Source organism: Chlamydotis macqueenii, chromosome 7 (assembly GCF_036417535.1).
Source record: "Chlamydotis macqueenii isolate bChlMac1 chromosome 7, bChlMac1.mat, whole genome shotgun sequence".
Classification (NCBI taxonomy): Eukaryota; Metazoa; Chordata; class Aves; order Otidiformes; family Otididae; genus Chlamydotis; species Chlamydotis macqueenii.
Genome location: NC_141562.1, coordinates 25,035,998 through 25,061,911, shown reverse-complemented (window position 1 = coordinate 25,061,911; position 25,914 = coordinate 25,035,998). Strand labels below are relative to the sequence as shown.

General features: G+C 50.4%; 1 protein-coding gene across 6 annotated transcripts in view; it reads right to left on the bottom strand.

Moving 5' to 3' along the window:
• Positions 1-7,736: 7,736 nt before the first annotated feature.
• ARMH3 (armadillo like helical domain containing 3) overlaps positions 7,737-25,914 on the bottom strand; it is a 125,783-nt gene continuing 107,605 nt past the window's right edge. For 4 of the 6 annotated variants that reach the window (XM_086751778.1, XM_086751781.1, XM_086751779.1 and 1 more), the window contains 2 exons: positions 15,861-15,977; positions 7,737-10,029 (listed from right to left, as the gene is read on the bottom strand). In XM_086751778.1, the coding sequence (XP_086607904.1) occupies positions 9,937-10,029; positions 15,861-15,977 (210 nt within the window). In that variant the 3' untranslated portion in view covers positions 7,737-9,936. Of the gene's footprint in view, positions 10,030-15,858; positions 15,978-25,914 lie in introns of those variants that run through there. The other 2 variants (XR_015259027.1, XR_015259028.1) reach the window with 1 other exon arrangement.

Genomic DNA, 25,914 nt, shown 5'->3' with positions numbered 1-25,914 from the left:
CGCGGCAGCCGGCGGTACCGGGGAGCTCGGCTCGGTACGGCTCGGTACGGCAGGCGGGAGCGCGCAGCCGCCCCGCTCCCCCCCGCCGCCGGGGCTGGGCACGGCCGCCCCCTCCCTCCCGTCCTTCCCCGCCTCCTCCCGGGAGCCGCCGGCCCGGCCCCGCCGCCGCGGGGAAACTGAGGCACGGCCGGGGGCGGCGGGGAGGGAGCTGTCCCGGGCTGTAGCGAGGTGGGGGTCTGGGGCGGTTTGGGTGAGCCCCGAGGGTCGCGGGGGGGCGCGCAGGGACGGAGAAGGAGACGAGGATGGAGAAAGCGCAGGGCAGCAGGAGGAGAACAGCCCCCTCCACAAGCCCGCTGCGGGGGAGCGAGGGCCCCCCACGCCCCGCGTGTCCGTGCCCACGCCGGGCTGTGCCGTGGGACCTCCGGGAGCGAGGAAGGGGGACCCCAGCCCTTCCCAGCCCGGGGCGGCTGCTGCATCCCCGACTCCGGGGAGAAGCTGGATGGGAAACAGGTCAGAGGCCGGGACGGGGGGGTGGGACACGAGCAGTGGGTGGGCAAGAGACACAGCGGAGGTGTGGGGAGGGGGTGGCCCTGATTCACCTGCCCGCAGCCAAGCACCAGAGCAGGTCCCCCCGCCGCCCCCCGCCCTGAGCACGGGCTGCCCATGCGGGGTCGCAGCCTTCAGCAGGATTTCCCCCCCATCTCCTGGAGCCCCCAGGGAAGGGGTGAAGCAGCAGCACATCTTGGGGGGGAGCTGGGGGGGCAGGCAGGGGCACGGTGCTGCCAAGAGAGGAGCTCACAGCCCCACCGGTACATCTGGCGCTGGGGTCTGGAGGCCCCACTGCTGCCCCCCGTTATTTGCTGCCATCTGTGCACGATGCCGTCCCCGGGGATGTGGACTGCGCTGGAGAGTTCCTGCCATGGGCAAAGCCGAGGGTTTTTGTCATCCCGCTGCCCGTGCGCTGCCTGCTCGTACAGTGACAGGGGTCCTGGGCACATCTTGGGGACTGCCCAGCTCCCAGCACTTCCCACCTCTCCTCCCTTCATCCTCTGATCCATGCAGAGAGACAGAGGGGAGCAGGGGCTATGGGAGGAGGCAAAGCATCCTGTCACGATCCCTGCGCCCAGCCTGGCGCTCCTGGCCCACAGGCACTGCAGGGCAGAGAGGGAATCCAGAGCAGCGCAGAGGGAGGGCCGCGCTCACGCGGCAGCGTGTTGTCAGCGTGCTTTGGTGTCAAGCCATGAAAGAAGCCGCCTTAGCGAGGAAGCGATGCTTAGCAACTGCCTGGATCTAAAAATAAGAGCCATTTAGCGAGGAAAATGCAGTGGAGAAATGCTCGCAGAACTAAACACGTTCCCCCCAGCCCTCCCCATGGCCTGGCCACGGCTGCAGAGCCTGTGTGGACCAACTGACTGAAGAAAAACCCCTGGGACAGTCCTGGTGATACCCCCTCCACTTAGCCTGAGGAGCGGAGCCAGAACCTAGCCAGCCCAGAGACCCCCCTGTGCTGGGCTTGTCCATCCTGATGCTCCTTGCCCTCCCCATCCTCCTTCCTCCATCCTCTCCATTGCACCCTCAGCCCCTGGGGACCAGTGGTGTCCTAGGGAGGTAGCCCAGGCCGGGAGGGCTGCGTGAGCTGTGCCCAGGCTCACCCACCCCACCTCCAGCATCCTGCGGGTCCGTCCCGCTGCGGACATGGCGGGCCCAGCAGAGCTGCGCAGGGGAAGTTTTCACCTTCTGCCATCCCTGGTCCATCGGGAGGCAAACATGGCTATTTTTATCCCAGCTAAGTGCTCCTGTTCCTGCAGGCAAGCGAAAGATGCTTTGCCAGCCTGGGGAGAGGGGGCAAAGTTGGGCGAGTTGGTGGGTATCACAGGGCAGGATGGGGCAGCCTCAGGGCCAGGCTGACACAGCCCCCCCTCCCCGCAGTGTGGAAAACGGGGGACACAGCTTGCTTGCCAGTCACGGCTCTTTTCCTTAGCACACACAAGGGCTGGGCATCCTGCCAAGATTCACAGCCTTTTGAGCCTTTCTCTGCTTGGGAACAAATGCAACATCCTAACTGTTCCTCCAGGCACTGGGAGCCGGGGGTCTGCAGGATGTGGGGATAGGAGCAGCCCCCCACCGGCTGCTGCTGCCTTTCTCCTGCAGGATTGGGTCTGGTCCCTGCCTGCCCACCCGGACCCTGGCAGGGGCCCTGCTGCAGGTGCACTGGGCACAGAGACGCCTCGGTAAACATTTCTGGCCGGGGATGTGTGCGGCAGCAAAGTCACACTGGAGTGCGGAGAGCATCCTTTGCGGCACGTCTAACCGGGACGTGTGGCAGATGCAGAAAGGCTGGGCCAGGCTGAGGAAAATCACCTGAGCAGCGTCCAAGGCTTCAATCAATGCTCTCGTGCCTTGCACAGCCCCACTGCCCCTGGCCACGTCCACCACGAAAGCCATCAGCAGATCTGGGATGGGCAGGAGCTGTCCTGTGGAAGCACCCAGGTCCCCCAGTTCATCTCTGGGAGAACAGCAGAGAGCCACGGGGGGAAACAGGACCACCTAAACCAGCCCCAGGGCTTGGCACAGCCAGAAGCAGGGTGGGATGGGGATGGAGAACAAGGGGGCTGGTGGGAGATGCAAGGAGTGAGGCGAACTGGGGACGCGAGGGGTGCTGCATCCCGAGTTGCACCCCAGGCTGCGTCTCTGGGAGGCAGGGTGTCCCCAGCAACACCCGTCCACCCTCACTGTGATGGAAATCACCAGTTCACATCAGCCCCGGCACGAGGTGCATTCCATAAGTGGCCCATCTGTCACTCTGTCAGCAGTGGCAGTGCTTTGATAAAGGACATCTGCACGGGATTAACGTGGCTCCCTGGGCAGCAGAGCCGCAGCTGGGAACAGCTCTGAGCCAGGGTGAGAGGGGCTGGGAGGAGTGCGTAAGGCCACGCAGTCCAGGGGGCTTTTTTGTCCCCAGGTCAGTGTGTGGGCAGCAGAGCCTTGTCAGGAGTAACTGAGGAAGGGGACAAGTTTGGGGATGCTGCCTGGAGGCTCGGATACAGAAACCTGCTGCAGGCAGAGCTGTGCCAAGCTGCCACCAGCCATGCCCAGACCCGGGCTGGAGCAAGCCAAGCCCAGCCACAACCATCCCTGTTCCTCTCCAGGACACCTATCCCTTCGGCTCATCCGTGCCTCCAGCTTCCCATCAGGACCCCTGCTCTGGGGGCAGCAGCCCATTCCCAGCAGCTGCTGCGAGCCTGTGTCCCCACAGAGCCATGCTGAAAATCCCAGGCTCGAAACAAAGCCCAGGATGATCCCAAACTGCTCCCATCCACAGGAGCAAGAAAAGCCTGGAACAGAGGCAGGAGCGCTGGGGTCCGCACCCCACCGCCGTGAAGCCAGGCTGGGGTGGAGAGGGAAAGACACAATTTAACGCTTCATTAGGTAACCACGAGGCATCGATCTGCCCTACCAGCCCGCACGTTGTCTAATTGCATATCTCCATTCTTATTAATTCTATCGGAAAAGCAGGGAGCAGGGCTCAGGAGTCTGATCCTATCTTTAGGAAATTTCAAACAGAGATGTAATTGCCGAGAGCTCTAAATCGTGGTGCTTTATCCACTGTTAACAGTATTTTAAAGCCACGGTCATCAATAGCAGTCCTCGGGATGTGCTCCCAGCAGATGCCATTAATCTTATTTTGGCTGCGGTTGCCTGGTGCCACCGGGCTCGGATTTACACTGGGCGGTGAGGGACAGCTCTGCTCCCCCGGCAGAGAGAGCTCGCGGGTCGGGACACGGGACACAGCACCCAGGGGCCACTTCCAGGAGCAGAGAGCAGAAATGGGAGCTCCTTAAGGCACCTTCATCCCTTGCAAAAATGCCAGCAAACAGCAGCCTTGGATGGAGAGGAGCACAGCACTGGGGGCTCGTCCCCTCCCAGGGCCCCAGCAGCCCCCCAGCCTGGAGGAGGGATGCTCATGGCCGTGCAAGTGGCTGGGGGGGCTCCAGTCAGGGCAAACAGACTCACTCAGGAATAAACCACAGTACTTACTACATCCACAGAGGAAATTAATCTGCACAGCGCAAGACCTAGACGAGCTCCTCAGAGCCTGGGGCCCTGAAGACCGGGGGAGCAGCTACAGCAGAACAGCAGGTCCTGGGGAGATGATGCCCCAGCAGGACATCACCCAGGACGCTCCCATCCGTGTTTACTCACCCTGCAGAGACACATGGGTAGGTGGGAGCCACTGTGAGATTCGGATCCGGGGGGGGGAATTTCAGCTGCTGAAAATCTTGCAAAGCTAGAGGAGGAACAGATGCCTGCAAGCTGCTGAGTAAGCCTCACAAGCTGGAATGCTGCAGGAGACAGGGAACCTCCTTTGTCAAATGCAAACCGGCAGGTGGGAGAAATCTGGGTGCGCAGGAGGGAGAAAGGACTTCGCATCATGCTCTGCATCCTCGAAAGCCGGGCACCTGCCTCTGCCCACGCATCCAGCCAGGAGGGACTCCCCGGCACAGCCCTGCTGCTGGGTGAGCTGGGGGGGCTCTGTGCCCACTCTGAACATTCCTCTGCCCCTTCTGCATAACAGATGCAAAATCTGGTGAGGAAAAGCACTTGTTTTAGAGAGTGGACTGGAGCACTCCCGGACTCAGGAGGTTCCCCAAGTCTCACAAACCCTCCCAGCATTAGAGAGTATCTCCTAAGCATTTGTGTGGTCAGTGCCCGTGGGCTCAGCTTTCATTTAAAGAGGAATTCGACATAATTTCCAGTCTTCGCGTACACCACGCTGGATGCCACACCAGGGGCCCGTTCAGCAGCTCAGGTTTGCTATGAAAACAGGTGGGCATCTCTGTCATGAGTGAGTCCACACTGGGGACACGTGTCCTCCTGCTTTGCCAGGGCAGGGCCCAGTGCCTGAGCTCACCTATGCAGGGAGTGATGTCCACGCTGCAACTGTGGTCTCCGCACGCTGCTCTGCTGCCCATCCCATCCCGTTGTTTTGGCAATGACCACAGCAGAGGGGCTGAAACCAGGGCACGGGGGCTGGGATGACACGGATGGGTGCTGCTGGAGCATCGCTTGCTGTACACTGGGAGAGCCACCAGCTCGGAGCTGCTGAACAGGGCACAGCCATAGCTGCTGCAGCCATGGGTCATTAGAGCATCCTCGCCACTGTACACCGCCGAGAGGGCCCTGGCTGAACCCTGGAGCACAGGGGCTCCAGCTAATTAGTCACTAATTGCTTTAGAGAGGAAAAGAGCAAAACCCAACCTGTGCATGCCTGTAGCAGAATGACCCGTGGGCCCTGGGACCCAGCCAGGCTGCACGTCACCGAGAAATGGTTGAGGGTTCATTTGTCAAAGCAGAGCTGGAGAAGAGCCCAGCCCAGTGGGTGTCCATCTCCCTGCAGCCTCCCCAGCCCCTTCGTGCCCCCACGGGATTCCCGGGAGCTCCCAGCCTCTGGCAGCAGCCTGGCAAGGCTCTGAGCTCCGCTGCAGCGAGCAGCAAGCCCGGCTCATTTAATCTATTCAATTGGATTCAATTTCCAGCCACATGATTCAATTAGCCCTGGAGGGACAGCACAGGAGAGCAGAGGCTGTGGAGTACGGCCCGGCCCACGCTCCAGCAGCCACTGAGCTGGGAGAGGGGAGCACAGCACGGAGCTGGAGTGGCTGCTCCCGCAGGGGCCAGGACCCTACGCTTGTCCCAGCCCTCCAGGATGTGGAAAACAGGAGGGAGGCAAGCATCCAGTGATGTTCCTCCAAGGATTCTGCCTGTCCCGTTTGTTTGAGGTCGCCTCTGTGCTTGTCCAGTGTCCCCCTGAGCTCCCCCACACCATGCTGCAGTGGGGAGAACCAGGGTTCCCACCTCCCACCAGCACGAACAACCCTCAGCAGCCCCAGGGAAGGCCAGGTCCCACAGGCCTTTAATAGCCCTTCTCCAGCCTCCTGGCCCAGACTTCATTCATCATTTATTTTTCTATCTGTCCTCCTCCTGAAAATGCCAGCAAAGGCATTAATTAGCTTCCACTGCAAGTTCTGGGGGAAAAGCTCATCTTTATCCTGGCCCTTTTGGACGTCTGCAGCTCCCAAAGCTGGGCTTTACCCCTTTCCTTTCATGTTGCTGCAATGGCTCATCTGCCAAAAAAAAAAAACCCCATCACCTCCATGAGGATAAATCTCTGTCCAGTATGATCCTGCTCAGCACAGAGAGGATGCAGCCCTTGCTCATCCCAACAAGTACCAAACAAGAAAACAGCCGAGAATAAATATCCAGGAGGCATTGGTGCTGACACCGAGATGGAGAGCTGCTCGTGAGTGCCAAGAGCCAGCTGTAAATCTTACTGCAGACTGCTGGCCCCGCACCAGCCTGGACACACGACAGCGGCCGTGACTCGGCAGGGTAACGGCATCTCCCTCTGCCTGCCACGTGCCGGGCCGGGAGCTGGGAAGGACACTGGCTCCATCCCAGGAGGGAAGTGTGGGAGGGAGAATGGTGCGCACTGGGGCTGATCCCCTGTGCAAGTGCTGTCTAGGACGTAGCTCTCCCCGTGACAGCAGGCTGCTTCTCCTGACATCTACCATGCAAGAACCTGGCAAGACCCCAAAGCACAGCAAGAGCGTGCAATTCTTCAGACAGAGTGAGAAAAGTGCCCCAGCAGGCACCGGGACAGGGTCAGGTGGAGGGCAGCTCAATCCTACAGAGATATGGCCTCCATGCCACGTGCGAGGACAAAGAAGTTTGCAAACCAAACAGAGCAGGTGGGCAAAGGTGCACCCCGCTCTCTGGCTGCTGTACCTGAGACTCAGGGGTCTGGTACCACCTGCTCCTGGCACCCCCAAGAAGCAGCCAAACCATCGCATGCAGCTGAGTCCCCCACCAGCCTCCCATCAGCACCCTGCACCCAGGGCATGATGCCTCCTCTGAGAACCCACGGTCTGGGCAGGGGAGACTCAGTTCCTGAAGAGCTGCCTCTCTCTCAAGCCTGCATGAAAAATGGGACCTGTAAGAACTGGGGAAGAAGAGACGATACCAAAAATCAGTGGCACTTACAAATCAATTTTTAATAACTCCCTCCAAAGCTTAGCTCAAACTCAATTTTTCTCCTCCAGAATTTGGTCATTATTTTGTAAAATATTTGTCTCCTTGCAGTGGCTGCCTAATTTAAAGGCAGCAATCTGATTTCTCCCCACACTCCCCAGGCCTCAAAACCAGCTTTTTCAATAATAGACTGGGTTATGAATTAGATATAATGAAATACACTCAACTACTAGATCAGATACAGTGGAGTTTGGGGCCATCAGACACATCCTGAGGCTGAATGTTAGAGTTAAATGACTTTCTGCTTAGTTCAAGCTGGCCTCAAAACACAAGTAGTAGTACGATGTTTAACAAAAATAGGCAAATCTGCAGCAGAACCTGTGAGCAGGAGTTTGCTGACACCAGCAGCAGAGAGCATAATCCTGTGCACAGGGAGATCTCTGCATCCCGCACTCACATCCATGGGCTCTCCGCCTTGCTTGTGATTTCCTTACGGCAGCCCCAGGTGCAGGTAAGAGGCAGAGGGCTGCTGGCTACCGGCTGGTACCTGCAGCCTGGACCAAGAAGGAGGCATCACTGAGCAGCACCACAACCTCCCTCCCCACAGGCAGGAAGAGGAGCAGCCAGCATGCCATCAAACAATGACAGGGCCACCCCCAGAACCACCCCTCTCTCCCCTCTGCGAAGGACAAACACTGCACACTCTGGACAGGCAGGGCTCTGCTATTTATTGAGCTCTAGGTTTGTATGTACATCCATTTACAGTGCTTGGTTTGGTGACAGCGTGACAAGAGGACGTGCGTCACAGTCTTCCCCAGCTCAGCCCTGGCTGAGGGCTGACCTCAGGAGCTGCTCCCAGTCACAGCCTGGGCTTCTCAGCTCATCCCAGCAAGGCAGCATCCTGGAGGAGATGAGACCTTCGATAGCTGAGCCCGGAGTGAAAAGACAAAACACCCAGAGGTTGCTGAGGCAGAGGGAGACTCATCCCCGACTCTCTCACCTTTCTGTCTAGTCTCAGCCTAAGTGGGATCAGAGAAAAGAAGGCATGTGGGCAGCTGGGTGACTCAATGCTCCGACAGCAGCGATGCTGGGGCTGCACCTCAAGGAAGCAACTTGAGCCCCCTTTAGAAGAAACTCCCCTCCTCGGGAGCGAGATCGTCTAGCAGGAGCTCCCCACACATACAGAAAACAGTGCCACGTGATGCATTTTTACTCATTTACCACTGGAGAAGCTGCCTCCTTCTACATGTCCTGGCCTGTTCTCAAGCAGAGTGATTTTATGGAGCCTGTTTGCTCTCCCTGTCCCTCTGACACGTATACATTTCCACACACTTGCAAAGTAGGAAAGCAAATAAGTGTCTGGTTTCGCTGATACAAGCCAGACAATTCCATGCCAAGGCAAAGTATCCTCCGTTGGGAGAAGCCGGTGCTGCCAAGGAAAATATACGGTCTTCATCGGGTGCTGTGACCGGTATGTGGCCAAGGACAGAGCTTTCCGTTTCCCATACTCATGGGAGGTAAAGATGAAACATTAATGCAATCAACACACGTTAGCATGAATAAGCCTTGCCTAAAAATGGTAGCAAATGAGCATGACATTCACATCACTCACACTACTCAAACCTACAAGGCTAAGAGTGGGACTAGGCACTTTTTTTTTCAAAAAACTGTTTTCTAGGAAAAAAAAAATGGATCGGGATGCAAGTAACTTCTCTGCTTGAGTCCACCAAGGCAGGACAGATCCTAACATGACTGCTGGGAGCTGAAAACGCACAAGCAGGGAGCGGGTGTTTATGCTGCGTATTCCTGAGTTAGCAGCCTGATGCAGCACTCGGAACAGGCTCCGTCAGACCCAGGCACCTCTGAAACACTGGCTCTGGAGCAGGACGGTCTGCCTGTGCCCTGGAGCTCTTCCTTAGGAAGTTATCAGCAGACTGTTGCTGCAAGTTGCTTGGTGAAGACAAGAGGGCAAGCTAGAAAGTGAAGTAACTACTTCTCCAGCTGCATTTTAACTGGGTGCTAACACAAGGGAAAAAACCGGGGACTTCTTAGCTCAGGAAGACCACCAGGCACTTGCAAACGCGTGCAAGGCAGACGTTCCTGTGAGGAAGAGTAGGATTGTCACAATGCAGTCTCTGATGGACAATAAGGGGAGTGGGGGGAAGGAGTCAGCCTGTTCACTGCCCCACAAAAGTGGAATATCTAAAAATGTCCCTCAACCTTAGAAGCAGCAGAGATGAGCTGGGCAAAGCAACAGTGACCCCGAGCAGAGCTGGTCTCCAGTTACTAAGTGCTCTGTTTGATGATCCATACTTTTGCATACTGGCACAGAGGCAGAATTTCTCCTTCTCCAGTAATCTGATGGCTTGGTTCAAGTGACACCTTCTGACACCAGGAGCCAGCAGTGAGCAGGGTCTGCTCCTTGGGGAAACTGTTTTACACCCTAAAGCCATTTCCAATGGGATGGCAGTGGATTTGACCTACATTGCAGGCTGACGGAAAAGAAGAGCTCTCACCCATAGAGCAGGCGAGCGATCTCAACCCAGAACTGTCTCACACAGCTGGACTGGTTTTATTATTTTGGTTGTGAGCTGGCCCCAGCTCTGCTACAAAGGTTTCCAGTGCATCTTCCCTGAGGCTGCGGAGGGAATCTCCCATTGCTACATCACAGGAAGACTTGCCCACCCCCATGGCACCTTACAAAATTGCTTCCTTCCTCCTCCTCAGCCCCAGTCCTGTTGAAACACATGCCTTTAGGATCAAACATACAGCAGCAAGGCTCTCCCTAGAAGAAATGCAGTCCCTTCTGCAGGCAGAAGGCAAGGGACGACTGGCTGCAGATCTGTAGTGTCCCTGCCCAGACAGGCCCATTTCTGGTCAGCCCTGCGCAGCAGCTGCATCCCTGCTTCAAGAGATCGTAGAGAATTCCTTCAGCAGCAGTTCCTGGCTCAGCGTGTTGAAAGCAAGGTTCCTCCTCACGTTGATGCTGATGGACCGAACCTGACAGAGACAAAACAAGATGTTTTAGTCAAGGGACTCTTCCTGGCTCTCCATAAGCATGGCAGCTTTGACCTTCAGGTTCAGTATGAAACCGTTTTGCATGCTGTTACAGCCCCAGACAGTTTGCTGCAGACAGCTCTCACTGAGACTCCAGCTTCACAAGAAATCCCTGAGGATTAGCTGCATTCCTGGAATAACAGGAATGTCTATAGTGACATCCCAGCAAGGAGAGTAAATTCCAAGTGACACAGGGATGGGAGAGGATGCTTTGTCTGGATGCACGAGCTATGATGTGTTTCCTGTTCTGGGGGAAAGTGATGGGGAAAGTCAGCACTTCCAGGTTGCAGATTGAAGACCATTTTCTGCCAACACCAACTGGAATGCCAGCCACCATTCCAAATGAATGCAGTGCCATGGCCTCTGTCCTGCTCAAGAAGCTGCAGAGCCAAAGATACGGAGTCAAAGAAAGGACAGAGGCCATGCTACCATGCTGTAAACACAAATTATTACCCAAGCTGTCAGAAAACCATGGATTCAGAGCCAGCTGTCTGTACTCTGAGTGCCTTACACCTGAAGCCAGCTCACTAGCTGTCTCTCAAGAAGAGACATCTTTATCCCTTAGCGATGCCCAGGCTTCTGATCACCTGCAGAGTCTGTGAGGAAGAGCTGGGCAGCCCTGTTGCGCGGCAGCTTCCCTTCCCCCTGCACGCCTGCATATTCATTGGCCGAACACGCAGGCCCCAGACTGGGCTCAGTCTCAGCTGCGCTCGGCAACGAGAAAACAAAGTCAAACATCATCTGTGTCAGCGACTGTGCAGTAGTGACTGAAAGCAAAACTGACACAAGCTCATCCAAACAATGGGATTACAGTTCCCAGAGACTCGGAGCCTGTGATAATAAGGTTGTTGCTGACCTGGTTAGTGTTGTGTGCTTTTAAAAAGCACTGGGGGATGAATTATATAGAAGCAGAATGAGGAATCCAACACTGGGAGCTGGAAGAGCAAGTTAGCAGAGTTTATACTGCTGAGGGTCCCAACTTGCTGCCCTGGTTTAATTGAAAAAAAAAAAAAAAAAAAAAAAAAAAAAAAGGGAAGGGCAGAAGGCTCCCCAAAAGGCAGAATGTGTAAGAGTGGGAAGCAAATCAAAACGTGGGAAGTTTAACAGGGAAAGCTGTGAAATGAACCCCAGGGAGCCCCACTGCACAGACCCTAACAATGTATCAAGCTAGCAAAGATGTCTACACTTAAAGACACAGTTTTAAAGTTTTACGGCCTCTGCAGAAACCACAAACTCTCCTTCATTAGGATGTCTGGCAGAGACTCCATGTGTCTTTTTCATTCCCTTGGAGTACCTCCTCACCTCTCTTTTCTGGGTGTCTTTTGACTTACTCCATACTGAAATAGATTGGGATCATGTCTTCCAAGATAACCACAGGTTATAGCCTATGTTAAACACCACTGCAAGTGGTTTCCAGAACACTGGTTTGCACTGGGCTGTCTCCCTGCCAGAAGACAGGAGCCCCACTGACAAGATTTGGTCCCACTCCTACCAAGTGCTCCCCACCTCAGGGACCTAGCCAGTTCTGACAAGCAGGGAACAACGTGGCTAAGCAGATGCAGAGAGCCCTCTGCCCTGGGCAAAGTGATTGCCTGCAGAAAAGGGGCAGATGCCACATGTAGTGTAAGCCAGCATCCTTATTCTGATTAAAAGCATTTCTATGGGTCCCAGCATCAGGAAAAACAAGCAGAAATGAGCTCCTGGCCTCACAAACTGCTGCCAGGGGCCAGGCACCAGCAGTAGAAGATGCCCAACTTGCGTACACATCAAGGTCTCCAAGAAGGATGTGGCAGCAGCCTCTACAAGCCCAGAAAGGGAGGCTGCAGCGGCACACGATGAGAACACAGGGCTTAGCAGAAATTGTGGCTTTGGGGTAGAGCACAAGAAATTAAGCCTGTTTAGTTTGCAAGCGGAAGCTTTAGGAGGAATAGAGCAAACACTCTACAAAATGTAAAATGAGGTCAGAAAGAGAACAGTGAGTAATATTTCTCTGGCTCCCTAGGGATGGGGCAAGAAATACTCAGCTTAAAGTAAGACAAAGAAGATTTACACTGGAAAAGAGGAAATGCTTTTAAACCTATGGGCTGTGAAGCAGATCACCTGGGGCCAGTGCAGAGCTGTTTTCATCTGAAGACAGCTTCAGGTTTCAAGAGGAACTTAGACACAAACTTTGGCCAAGAGAGGTCCAGATGGACTTAGATCTGCTTTAACACAATTTGGGGAGAGGAGTGGGCATGATAACACACAGGATGACTCTGACGTTTCTACAAATCTCTGCCTAGCATTTCTTCTCCTGTGAGAAAGCAGGCAGCTCTGAGCCAACCAGCTTAAAAGTTAAGAATAGCTCAAATTAGAGTTAAATCAAGTTATCTCCAGCACCAAGGCTCAGCACAGGGAGCCAGAGCTCATCTCCCTTTTGGGACTGGAAGACCAGACAGCGACACAGGGAGGTGTCAGCCTGTAACAAGGACAAACTTCAGAAGCTTCCTGCAGGCTGGCTGAGCTGCTCCATCCATGAGGCTATGCCCCAGGACTCTGTCTAGCTTGTGATGTAGTGGACAGCCTGGAGGCTACCAGAACTCTCCATAGTGGCTTATAGAAGGGGCCAAAATCAGCCTCAGAAAGTAAGCTCAGAGCTTGGATCACATTTAACCCACACACAGACTTTCAAGAAATGGGAAATGCTTGAAATCCTGACATCACCTGGAGAACAATGAGCAAATGAAAGAATGGATGAAGCAGTGGCATTAACCATGTGAGGAAACATTATTCCGTTCTAGTTTTGTGCCATTCTAGCTGGACGTGTGCAACACCGTACAGACACTCCTGTTTCGCAGCAAGTCTCATCAATTAAACTTGTTTCCAATCAACAGGCAGCTCTTAAGAAATTTGTACAATGGCAGGAAGGTTTACACTGACTACTACATCTAATTAAGAGTCAAATTAGTGTAATTTCCCCTGCAGAAATCAATCTCTAATCAGACTATTTTGAGACTGCTGAAACCTATCCAACTGCAAAGACAGTGAATGTTTTGGAAAGATGCTGATCTTTCCACACATTTCTCCAGCTGCAACGCGAGGGACCAAAAGCTCACATCCAAACCATTCATTCTATCAAAGCAGCACAGACCTCAAATGACATCTCTGAGGGTTCAAAGAAAAAGAAATAAAAAGTGTTAGAAAACTTCCTAACTTCCTTCCTTTACCTCCTCAAAGGTGGCACAACAGGCCAGAAAACCCAGTTGATAAAACACTGCACATCACCTTCCACCACAATGTGGCTGCAGTACCACAGGCCTTTGAAAGCTTCTTTGAAAAGGGAATAGGAGAAGAAAGCAGACTTTTCTTTAGAATTAGCAAGAAAGAGCAGCACTGAGGCAAAGCCACAGAAGTGAAGCAGTGCATTAGCAAAGCATGTCAAAAGAGTGAGAACAAGATTTCTAAGCATAGAGGAGCCAAGAGAATGGCTTGGGGAAGTTTCTGCTCACCCACTTAATGGGTGCACAGAGGGATGAAAAGGCAGCTGAAAAGGGAAAAGGCTTCTGCATGTCATTCCCCACCAAGAAGGATTTGCTTTAATGCAATCACACAGATAAAGGTAAGAACACCAGGCAGAATCCGGAAAGAATTATTTGCAAGCAGATCCTGTTCAAGAAGACCTGATGGGAACAGCGTGAGTTTGGAAACCAGACTGGAAACCTGTAGTTCACCACCAGCCCTGCTCCTTGGGCAATGCCAACGAAGAAAATTGCAGCAACTTCCCTCTGCGCCATCCATGAAATCCCGCAAACCTCAGCAGTTAAACACAATGCGTTGGGTGGGGGGATATTATCCAACATCAGACCAGCACTGGAAGCCAAAGTAAAGACTCAGAAGCTTCACAAAGAGGAGGCCAAGAACCTGGTTTGAAGAGGATATGGGGAGGACAGGGCAGATTAGGGCCTTTTTGATGAGCTGTTCGAACAATTAATAAAGTCATCAGTTACAGTGCACCAAGACGTAAAAACAGCGTGGAGGACGGGAGGCCAGCTGGGTTTGCTGAAGACAAATCATAACATAGCAGGTCGATTTCCCGCTGTGTTGAGGAAACGGCTTAATGGAATGCAGGGGATTTTCTATAGCTGTGAGTAAAGAACATTTAATAGGGTCCCAATTCTCAGGGCATCTAGAGAAATGTGGATTAAACAGATTCACAACTGGGTCAAATCAGCACATTTAGACAGTAATTATTCAGGCTTTCATATGCTCTTGAGGAGAGGATCCCAGGGGTACCTGGACGGGCAGTTTTCAGAAGGGATTTGAGGAGGGACCGGTTATGCTAAACAGATTCTTAAATGATACAAAATTGGGATTTTGGAGGAAAAAAAAAAAAAAAAAAAGATTAGGCTAGGAAGAAAATAATTTTAGCTGAAGCGTTTTGTAGCTGTGATGATCTTAGGACTGAGAATGTAATTTTAATCAATTGGCATGATCAGCCTGAGCTTCTGCCAGGCCAAGTGGAAAGTGGGGCACGCAGGAAGCAGAGCAGTCACACAGCCAAGAGGCTGGGGAAGGAGATGCTGGCTGAGGAGGGCAGGAGCCCTTGGGACAGAACAGATGAATGCATCGTATTTAGAAGGTATAGTTAACAGAAGGCCATGTCACAGGAAGGCTACGGCCAAATTTCTTTGCATATATTCCAGATATGGTATCAAACAGCAGGCCAGAGAGACAAAAAAGACACAAAAGAGCACAGAAAAATGGCATGTAAGTGATTGCAAGTGTTTTTGCCCATCTACTACCCAATGGCATTGCTGGAATGACCCCAAAAACATTAAAAAGCATTCCACAGAAGGAAGCAAAACCAATTCAGGCAAGCTTGCTCTGGAGCAGAGCAGACAGAGGGAGGCATAACATTCCCAAACTCATGCAGACTCGTGACAGAGTGGGCAGGCATCAATTACTCATCAACCAGCAAGGACAGAACTGGAACTGGGAGAGAGAATCAGCTCCCAAACTGCTGGAGAAAGCTGCCAAAGTTAAGAGAACTCTCCCTTTGCTGAAGCTGTAATGATTCAAAAGTGAGGAAAAACAGGCTCCCCTCAGATATCAGCCACTACAAAAACATTGCCTCCCTGGTGTTGTGGCCATCAGGCAAGAAAATGTTGTGGCAAGGCTCTCTGGAGCAGGGTGAACAAGTTGGCTTACTGAAGAATATAACTACCAACCAAAATTACTTGGACTCAGTTTTGTCTTTGCTATATTATTTTTGCGGGGCTTCCTACCATTAGTCTTCTCGGTCAGAAGGAGACATTTCTAGGGAATGCCTTTGTTTTCTTTGCTTGGGAATCCTATTTTGTGAGTGACAGAGGAAAGCAACAAGCAGGCAAGTGTTTCACTAGCGTCATATATTCTGCTCAGACCCACACTTAACAACAGTTATGTTGTTAAGTCTCCTTAACAACAGCAAAAAAAGGCTAAGCTGCTCTGCTTGGTACACCATACACCACAGCGGATCCCCATGGCAGAAGGGACAGAGACTGACTGACCAGCTGCTGGCCTGAGCAGTCTGGTGGCTCCTCCCCAGCCATGCACTGCAGGGCAGGGAGCTCCAGGGAGCTTTCTTACCAACTGAGACATGCAGTTGTCTGTTCAGATCCTATTCCTGCCCCATCTTTGCAGGCAGCCCAATGGACTAACAGGGCTGCTCAGCTATACCCCAGATGCCACTGCCCCAGTCATAAGCAAAAGCTTTGGAAAAGGGTTGTTGCTTCTGCACTATCAAGGCAGCTTACCAGCTCTTTGAAGAAGGCAGCCTCTTTATGCTGCTCTGAGTAGCGCTCATACTGGTCCAGTCCATCCTGCAGTTTCAGGGTCAGCGTGTCGTAGTTGGACCGTACCACTTCCAAAACCTGCCAGAGACAGCCAAATAGAGCAGACGAGTCAGCATCCACAGATGCCTCAGCATAGGAAAAGCAAGGCTGAGATAGATCACAGCTCTGGCACCTGTTTTTGCAATATACATGGCTTCAACAGCCAATATTTGGCTCATGACTAACAACACGGAGGTGGGCACTAAAGTCTTCCTAATGCCAGTAAGGAACAGCCCTCAAATTTACAGAATTTCTTCATTCATGGGAAGAGCAGATGAGCCTATGACAGCAGTAGTTTTCCAAATACTATTATGCCACCAGGAGAAGTAGACACAATCTCATTAAATTAAGCAGCTCATTACCAAGTGCACACCCAAATGTAACACAGTAGGCACTATGCAAACACAGGTTTGTCCAACCCCCTGGTCTTCCCAATGCCAGTTTTGCCAGCACATCTCCCTCCTGGCTTGCTAATCACCATTCACAATCGGCTAAACCGCCAGCTTCCACAGCTGCTCAGGTCAGGTTCCACACAGAGCACTGCACTTTCTCCTGACGGGAACAAACTTTTGACAGGCACTAAGAGAACACCAACTCCGGTATGGACTCTGGTTTTGGAAACAGGTGGAGACACAAATCCAGATCTTCCTGTCCAGGAGATACTTCATTGTCTGCCACTTTATCGTCTGCCTTCCCTGCAACCAAAGCACCCCAGCTTACGTTACTGCTTTATTCTGCTCCTAGCACTTGGCTATACTTCTAAGTTCACAGTTACACGCTTCTGTTCTATTGAACTATTCATTTTCGTAACTAGGGAACACCATGAGGGACTCCCACAATGCTTTTTAGCTTAAAAACATTGTATGGACAAGCGCATTCCTCAAAGCATTTGTGAGATGGTAAGTAATGATAGTCTTCCTACCAGGAATCATATAGCTCAGCTCTCCTGGGCAAAACATATGCTTGAGACAATTCTCTTAAACACATGAACTTCTTTCTTAGGCTGTTACCACTTGATCTGAGAGCTAAACAGAAGCACAGGCAGAAAATCAACATCTGAGATTTACATTACAGTAGCCTGTGCTCAGGAAAAGCCTCAGCCAGGAGGACTACATAGTCTAAGGTGCAAAGGAAAAGGCATTCACAACTCAGAAATGATCCCAAGAAAAGCATTGCAGAGGGTGTAGGGCAACAGTGACCAGAACCATATGGAACCCTTCTACTTCTCCTCTTGTTCTCCCAGAAATGTAAACACTGCCCTCGATTGCCCTGGCAGCACCTGCCCTTTACAGGAATGACTCATGTCCTTATATCCTTTACTCAAGGAATTCTAGACTTGCTCAGGGCTCCCTTCAAAAACTTCTTTCCCTGTCTTGTTTCCCCCAAAACTTTGCATGCGGCAGTGGTACACAGAGACACACATGCAAACACTTAGAAGCAGGCTAGGGTGAGGTGGCAGGGCATCATCCAAATGAGGACAGAGGGTAAAAAAGGGTCCTAGAAGAGGTTCCCAGGTGAGACAGTCACACAGCAGAGTCTCTTTGCAGCTCAGCTGCCCTCCAGCATTGCAGAGACAAGATAGGGGTAGCAATCAGTATTTTGCAAGGTTATTTAAGAACAGCCTGTCAGCGTTCTGCTGCTGCAAGAGCATGCAGCCTCCTCTCCAGGACTCATTTTCTAATGCTGCTTGTCAGCTCCACTGGCAGAGAGGGAGAACCCCTGCAATGACAGCCATCTCCAAATTCAGTCTGGTCCTCTTGTTCCTGTACACAGAAGCTGTGAGAAGTATCACAGAGACAAGAGCAATGATGAAAGCAAGCCACCTGGGTACAGGAATAATTTAGTCTGGGATGCAACTATCCACTAGGGATGGAGAGTAATAGTATAAATGCGTCTTCTTCTGAGAAAAAAAAAAAAAAAAAAAGAATCTAGCAGCTTGCGTGAATCACAGTGCTCCTGTCTGTCTGAGGAAGACAAGCTGACCAAGAAGCAGGATTCCTCCTTGCTAGCTCTGAGTAGAGACCTCTTCAGATCCTCAACAGGTACATCCTCAAACCACTGTGAGAAGGAGTAAACCTCAAGGGCAGCAGCGAGCTCTGTAAGCAGCATCCTTTAAATTAGGCCTCCTGTGTCACATGTGAAAGGCAGGTAAGAACTCTAGGAGGACAGGGAAGGAACAAGAGGCCCTGAACTCTCTCGTGTGTTACCTACTACTTATCATAATCTCTGCAGTAAACCTGAGATCAGCTTATCCCTTTAGCTATGTATTTTCATTGGCTTCCACTCCTTATCTGCTTTAATTATGAAACAGAACTTAAAAAGAAAGGGTAAGTTAAAAATAAACAGCTTCTCCTCACTGCCTGATAATTTCCCTTTCTTGCTGCTGCTGAGAAAAAATGCTACGTGGGATCTGAGATAAGCCCACTCACAGATCATTTCACTTCATACCCTATAATGGATAGGAACTGTTACTGAGATTAGGACCTGCCATCCTTGAAACGAAGTCATCTGCTCTTTAAGATGCAGCTGTTAGACAGAGGAGAGGTTAAAGAGCAGCAGAAGGTATTAACAGCATCTAACATGAAGGTTTGAAAGGCATCAGCTTTCTACACAGATGACAAAAAACTCACGGCCTCTGTGTAACAGAAGATTGCCTGCTAGCATCCCTCGCCCTTCTTATGCACTGCTTTCACTTCTGCCCAGGAAAACTACTGCAGGAAGAACGCTCTTTTGCGTTAAAGACACAGATCTTTATCTGCACCTTTCTGTCAGATACAAAAGAAGGAGAGGAATTTAATTTTGAGATTAAAGCATTTCTCCTTCAAGGTCTTATCTGACCTGGTCTTCCTAGAAGTCTCTATGGAAGAGTGGAAAGTATCAGTTCCAAGATGGTGAAGCATAAATAACTTTAAAAGGAAGGGATTTTTAGCTGGACTCTCCCACATGGATTTTAAATAGTAATTCCTCCCCCCGCCACCCCCCACACCACCACTTTTATTGTCAGGTAAGGATAGAAGAAAATGGACTGTAGATGATTCCCAAGGAGCTTCTCAGTAAGCAGCAGGAAAGATAAGATGTGACACTCCTCAGATTGTACGGATAAATATGCAGGGCAAATGATTTTTTTTTTTAAATGCTTTACTTGATCTTTACAGTGCAAAAAAAATTAAATGAAGACAAGTCACAACCTAAATCTCTTTTTGGAGGTTACTTTAGGGGGATCAGAGTCTTAGAAATGTAATATGACAGAAGTGAGCAACTCTGACACACAGTCAACACAAGAAAAGCAGAGGCTGCTGAATTCCTTTCCTGTGGATACCTGTGTCAGCCCTAGAGGCTATTCACTCATTTACTCCACTACTACAAACTAGAACTCAGTGGAGCTGCACCACTGTAATTTAAAGATAATTTGCCATCAAATTAACCCCCTGCCCCACCACTCACTCACTGACTGCTTTCCAGAAGTTCCAGAGAAGTGTTAGTGACTCAGGTCCCTGTGTACATGTCCCCAGACCAACCTTTCAGGAGCTGCTCTGAGCAGCAAGCGCTTTCTGCGGCACTCGGATTTCAGCTCCAACTGCCCATGCCCCGTAACTCTCCTTCCCCAGTAACACCGACAACCTGTGAGTAGAGGCACCCCCCCGGGTAACATAGCAGGGGGCTGGCCTACAACGCAGGGCTCAGCTCTCCGCAGCATCCTACCCATGCCATGCCACTGTACGCAGAAGAACAAGATTATTTCACAGAGTTTTTGGCTCCTCACTGTGCTGCATCCACCAGCTTGCTGCTCCCTTGTAAACCAGATAGACAACCTCTGAAGGGTCAGGGGGGTCTTGTGGACACAAGCTCTGGAACCAGCTCCCCCAGAACCATGCCCAGAATTATACTGCATTCAAAACAGACTGTGTGTTGCTGTACCACTCTCTACACACAGGCTCCTTCCTTACTGCACCAGAGCTGCTCCCTCTGACTGGTCCTCAAGAAGAGCCGACTTCTGCACTCCCCCAGGAGAGACCGGATCTTCCGGAAGCGCCTGTCCTGGGGAAACAGAGGATTACAAGCAGCAGCTTCCAATCCCCATCCTGCCCAGGAGAACACAGTGACAGTTAGCAGCAAAGTCAGAGAAGGAGCTGCGCCGGCAATGAAATCTAACGGGAAACATGCCACATGAGGGCCCATCTATCTGGCAGACACAGTATGCTTCATTACTTAGTAACTTTTTAACCTGCAGAATCTTTCATCATCCGCAACTGCAGTTTCTGCCTTACTGCAACATATAATTAGAGAACTCACCAATTCACACCAGCCAGCAAAGGACCTGGGTAGGCTCTGGGAAGCAGGCACAGGTAATGACAGAAAAATAAAGGAAAAAAAGAATCAAGAAGAAAGCAAGGCCTCTACACTGTCTTTTTAATCAGCACAGGAAAGGACAAGAATGCAATCAGTCAACATCACCAGCACCTCGCTAAAGCCTCACCATGCCCGTAAGGCAGTCATTAGCTACCACAGCACAGAAACAGCTGGGAAAGAACTGACTGAATGATCTCGCATCAAGGCAAAAGGCGAAAAACCTCCCCAACAAACTCCAGGTTAAAATGCATTTGCCCCCTACACCAACTCGATGCAGCTCACAAGGCTTGGAGGAGGGGAGGCTCTCCGGATCAGGCCTAGCAAGCCCGCACAGGACAGAAAAGCTGGGTGCTTCTGTCCCAGCCATCCCATGCTGGAGGATGGAGCAGCTGGTCTATGGGGTGTGTGATGCCCTCACCAACGCTACTGCACAGACACAGCACAGGGGATAGACAAACACACCTTCTATTCTCTCCACAGAGGTGGTGGAGTACCTGTCACTGTCTAAGTACCATAAAGGGAATTACGGCAATCCCATCTCTGAAATCTAGGCAAAGCCCAAGACACCGTGAGCAAACCCAGCAGCCTGTCCCCTCAGCTCAGAGGATGGAGGCTGTAGGAAGAGACATTAGGATTTCCCTATTCTAGTGGAAGCCTGATGTGAATTTTACACTGTAGTCTTCAAATTGTCTTGTTTACTCCAGATTCAGTACAAATCTTCCCCTTTTTCTCTCCCACTAATCTTCACAAGCAACTCATAATCTCCAAGTGTTTTTCCTACTGAATTCAACTGAGTAGCAACACTTCTGTTGTAATGAAAAGGCTGCTGCCACCTGGACTACAAAGAGGCTACTGCCTCTCCATAATAAAGTGCCAGATAATTGACATAAATTTTACAGTAGTATCTTCTAATTAATATGGAAAAAGTTGGTTTGGTTTTTGGTTTTTTTTTTGGTTTTTTTTTTTTTTTTTTTCCAAATGGCATCACAGTTCTCGCAGAGCAACTTAAAAGTTGCTGATGCAGGCTGGAGTCTTTGCTAGAATTAATCCCCAGAAGTGCCAAAGACAAAGCACATAACTAAATAATTAGAAGTTAAATAAAAACACACACACAGCTGCCACATTTCCCAACAGACTCTGCCCAGACCCCAGCTGCACTCATCTTCCCCGTTTCACTGTCTGCAGGAGTCAAGTTCAGAGACAGAATCCGCTAAGACTGCCAGTGCTACACATGTGTGCTGGAAGCAGCTCCCGTTCACGCCGGCTTCAAGAAAAGCACCCACCCTAGGACAAGCAGCAGCACGGAGCCGTTCTTTGACCCAGCACTACCTTACCTTTTAGCAGCTGTCCTGGAACTAAATGCAGTGCTGATGCTTCAACATCATCCCTCACCCCCAAGCTCATCAAATCATGAGTATTAATTCCAGGCTAATGAATACCAAGCAGAAAAGGGTGTTGCTATGACAGTCTAACAACTCAGATTCCCAAGATACGCTGTGCGTACAGCACACATCTATGGATCCAGAGGATGCAGAGTGGGTCTAGTGCACACGGTGAGAAAGACAAAGATCTGGGCTTGAGATGCAAGCGTAGTCATGCCATATACATGCAGGATACACAGCGCATCACCATTCCTGCCCCAGTGCCCCACATCTCCTGCATCAAGCCGCTGCTGTTTGTAGTACACGCAAGTGGAGGACCTACGGTCCTCTCCTGCTGCTGGCTGGGAGCATAAGGCTGCTCAGACTAAGCCTGTGAGACAGCCCCCACCAGCTCACACAACTGTCACTCCCAGAGCAGAAAGCATCATCCTGTCTGCCCTGAAGGTAGGAAAAATTCCAGGAAGGAGGATTTTTCCAATAGTAAAAGCTCAGCTAGCCCAAAAGATTAAGTGAAAGCAATGAAGGGCAAATTTCTCCTTGGTGGTATGAAACAGGACTGCACTGGTGCAGAATGCTTCAGCAATGCTGGGCAGTAAAACACAAGAGGTCTGTCCAGGTCTTATGGGGGGAAAAAGGTCTGCAGAGGTGGGCACAGCTGCCCATGAGCCCCAGGATGGCACTGGGCCATGAATACACACTGTGGAGAAACACAAGCTGACAGGAGCCAAGAGAGTCTCCTGTTCAGTGGTGGAGCTGGACACATGCACAAGGCTCAGAGGGACAGATGGAACAAGCCAGGAGACAGGGAGAAAAGGTGCCTCGCCCTGCTTCCACTGCTAAGGTGAGTGCAAGGATCCCTTGCACACAGTTCCCACCAGGTTACTCAATCACTTTTTAGTTTGTGTTTGCCAATCTTCCCCTGCTCAGCTCACTAAGCATTAGCCAGGACATACTATGTCTAGGAGCCCAGAAGAGAACAGCTTTTACCCATCAGTTTGTCCTTCGTCCCTGCCAGTCACTCCTGGCAGTCCTGCTGTGCCCACTCCGTGCCCAAACACGAGGAAAGACAAACCCTCCATGTCCCAAATCCTTTCTGAAGATCACTTTTATACATTCGCACTTGAATGGAACGCCCGTTCCAAGCTCTCCTGGGAAAGGCCTTCACAAGATTCAACAGTTACTTTGAGAAGTAGAAAGGCTGCAAAAAAAAAGGACAAAGGCAAGCACCGACAGAGACATATGGTCACAGAGACCAGCTACGTGCACAGCTTGCAGGAGACTTAATTTGTCAAAGGTAGAGACAAACAGAAGATATTAATGTGGTTGATAACCCTTTACATCCCCATAGCTATCACGAGGGCTAGGGAGTCCTGTGCTAGACCCTCTGAGCTCCAGAAGTCAGGTAACTGAAAGCCTGCTCACCTCACCAGAAAGCCAGCCCACAGAGATCAGGGCCAACCCTGGGACTTTACAGTAGCTTGGAATATAACAGTGTTGACAGCTTTGCTGATACTTTTAATGTACCTTTCTCCAAAGAACCTGCCCTTTAACCCAAAGTCTGCAAACACTTCACCATGGCTTCAACTTTCTTCAGTTCTTCATGCTCCTGGCTTCAAGCAAGCACACTCATATGCACAGAGGTAAACAAGCGTAAGGGACGGCTAGATCAGCACTACGTAAGAAAGAACGGGAAAGGACCCCACACTCAAGCTAGGGTGCCAAGTGCAACACTGACAACACAATTCCTTTTAAATTTCACACAAACTCTCTGCTCCCTTCTGTAACTCCCTCCACTCTATCAGATAGCTCAGAAAACAACTATCAAACCCCCTCAAATGGGTTTTAGGAATCCTTTTACTACAGAGTAATTTCAAGAAGTCACGTCTACACACACGGTAACTCCTATATGTGTTAAATCCATTTTGCTCAACCCGTTTGGACTGGGAGAACAAGGAACAAAAATGCACTTCGCCTCACACTGCTTTTTCTGAAGATCAATCCCCTTTTCCCAGTACCAAAGACGGTCAGTGGGTTTATACTAATCTGCATATCCCACTTGGCACAAAGAGCCTGGCGCACTCTGTGGGACTCTGGGCTCTCCTTCCCAAAATGCAGGGATGGGCTCTCCAGAGGAAACACGGGAGGCGATTGTGTCATTCAAGGGAGGAAAATGGCTTCAGTGGGTTTCTGCCAAGAGAACGAACATCCACATACTGCACAACACTGGCACTTCCAAAGCCCAGGCAGAGAAAAAGAAGTCAAAGATCCTGAAACAAATTATCTTTAAAATTATCAGCTAATAAAATAAGCACCCTCCAGAGCAGACTTTTAGACCTGGATAGGGAGATTCACTAGAAACTGAATGACGTCCACTAAGCTCGCCTGTTGTTAGAAATTTAGTGAGGAAGGCAGGCAGCAGCCAGGGTGATGGCAGGAGCATAAAACCCTGAGATAGATAGATTTGTTATTTTGGAGTTACAGCCCATTTTGGAGTTGTGAACCCTTATCTCCAGCTGGTGGCATTTATGAAAACATTTCTCACTGCTAGGTACGTAAGAGCACTTGCAATTCTGCCAAGGCTTGAAATGCACTGCAGATAGCTATGGACGGACCGTTAATTTTTTTATTTCCCCATTGTGCTTACAATTATCTTAAGTGCTGAAATGTGATGGGCTGTTCCAGGAGAAGCTTTTTATCTACCAGCTGCATTCTAGCACAGCAGTAAATCAACTGCTGTCACCAAAACATCAGACAAGAGGAAGAGAGCATCCTTATGCTCCCTGTGCCTATTAGCCGCTCAGCCTAAGTGGCTAACCAGCATTCAGCAAATTAATATTGTGATTTGTGTACAACTTTTGGTACAACCCTTTATTTACAGAAGACCTTGTCACCCTGAATAGAGGAAAAACAAACAGCAGCAGCTCTCCAGCACCAGTCAACTGACCAAAGTAAGACCAGTAACCTTTGTGCCCAAAACAAGATAAAAGAGTATCTAAGCTGTGAGCCGCTGCTCCAGTTGAACTAAGAAGCCAGGACATACAAAGATGTTACAGAAAACAAAGATGGCTACAAGAACCTAAAAAACAGTAGCTGAAGATTTTAAGAATAGGTCAGAAATAAAATCTTTCTAGGGCCAGCAGCCAGAAAGCAGCCTGGCAAACGTTGAAACTCATATACACAACTTTCGGTTCAGATTGCCTTGATGAGGTGACAACAGGATACCTGATGTACACCAGAGGAAACTCATTCCTAGTAAAGAAATTCAAATTTGCCCAGAAGACAGTTGGCTCAGGAATAAGGCTGTTTAGAGAACAGATTAAGACAGGGTATGAAACAAAAGCCTTTCATTCAATCAAACCCTGACAGCAAGTAGACTGTTCTAGTTCAAAGAAACCAAAACCTAATTATGCTCAAGGGAAAAAACACTGGGGAGGCTTATTCTGGTTATAGTCGAATCAAATACCTGCAGTCATGGGAGGTTTCTGGAACTATGTTACCTGGTCAGGTTCACATGAATCAATAGGGGATCTAAGACAGCTTGTGCTCCTCATGCAGCCACCACAGACCTCTACGTGGTATAATGATTACAGACACTGACTCTGAAAAAAAAAAACCTCACCAGGACCCTGACTTGAAGATCAAGACATATGAAAGTCAAACACAGACACTCCAAAAAGCCATGGAGCTCACCACGCATTTGATTTTTCTTTTTTCTTCTTCTTTTACAGCAACCAGCAAGTGAACAGCCTCTATGAGTGCTACTAGTAGAGCCCCGGCCTGACACTTGCTGAGAAAAAGTATATGCTAACTACCTAGCCCATGAGGTTTGGCTTAGGTTGGTTTTTTTGTTTGTTTGTTTTAATTTTTTTTTATTTTTTAATTATCAGAAATCTTGCTAAACTTGGTTTGCACAGCATGAATAAATTTAATTAAAGGAAGTAGCACAGCCAAATAGCAAGACACTAAAAAACTGCCCACAAAGCAAGAGGATGCTATATATTTAAAGCAAGTCAAAACAATGTAAGACATGCCAGAGAAACACCAAGCTAGGACTGGGAGACGAAGGTATGCATTTGGAGGGGCAGAGCTTAGAAAGATCAGTTCTGTAGCTCCTACTTAGATTTAAGCAATAAAATAGTGACAAGAGAAGGCCAGCTATTAATTGCACAACGGAAGTGATAAAAGGCAATAATTCAGTGGCTTGAGGAGATGCAATTAAAAGGTCAAGAAAGGAAATCCAGAGC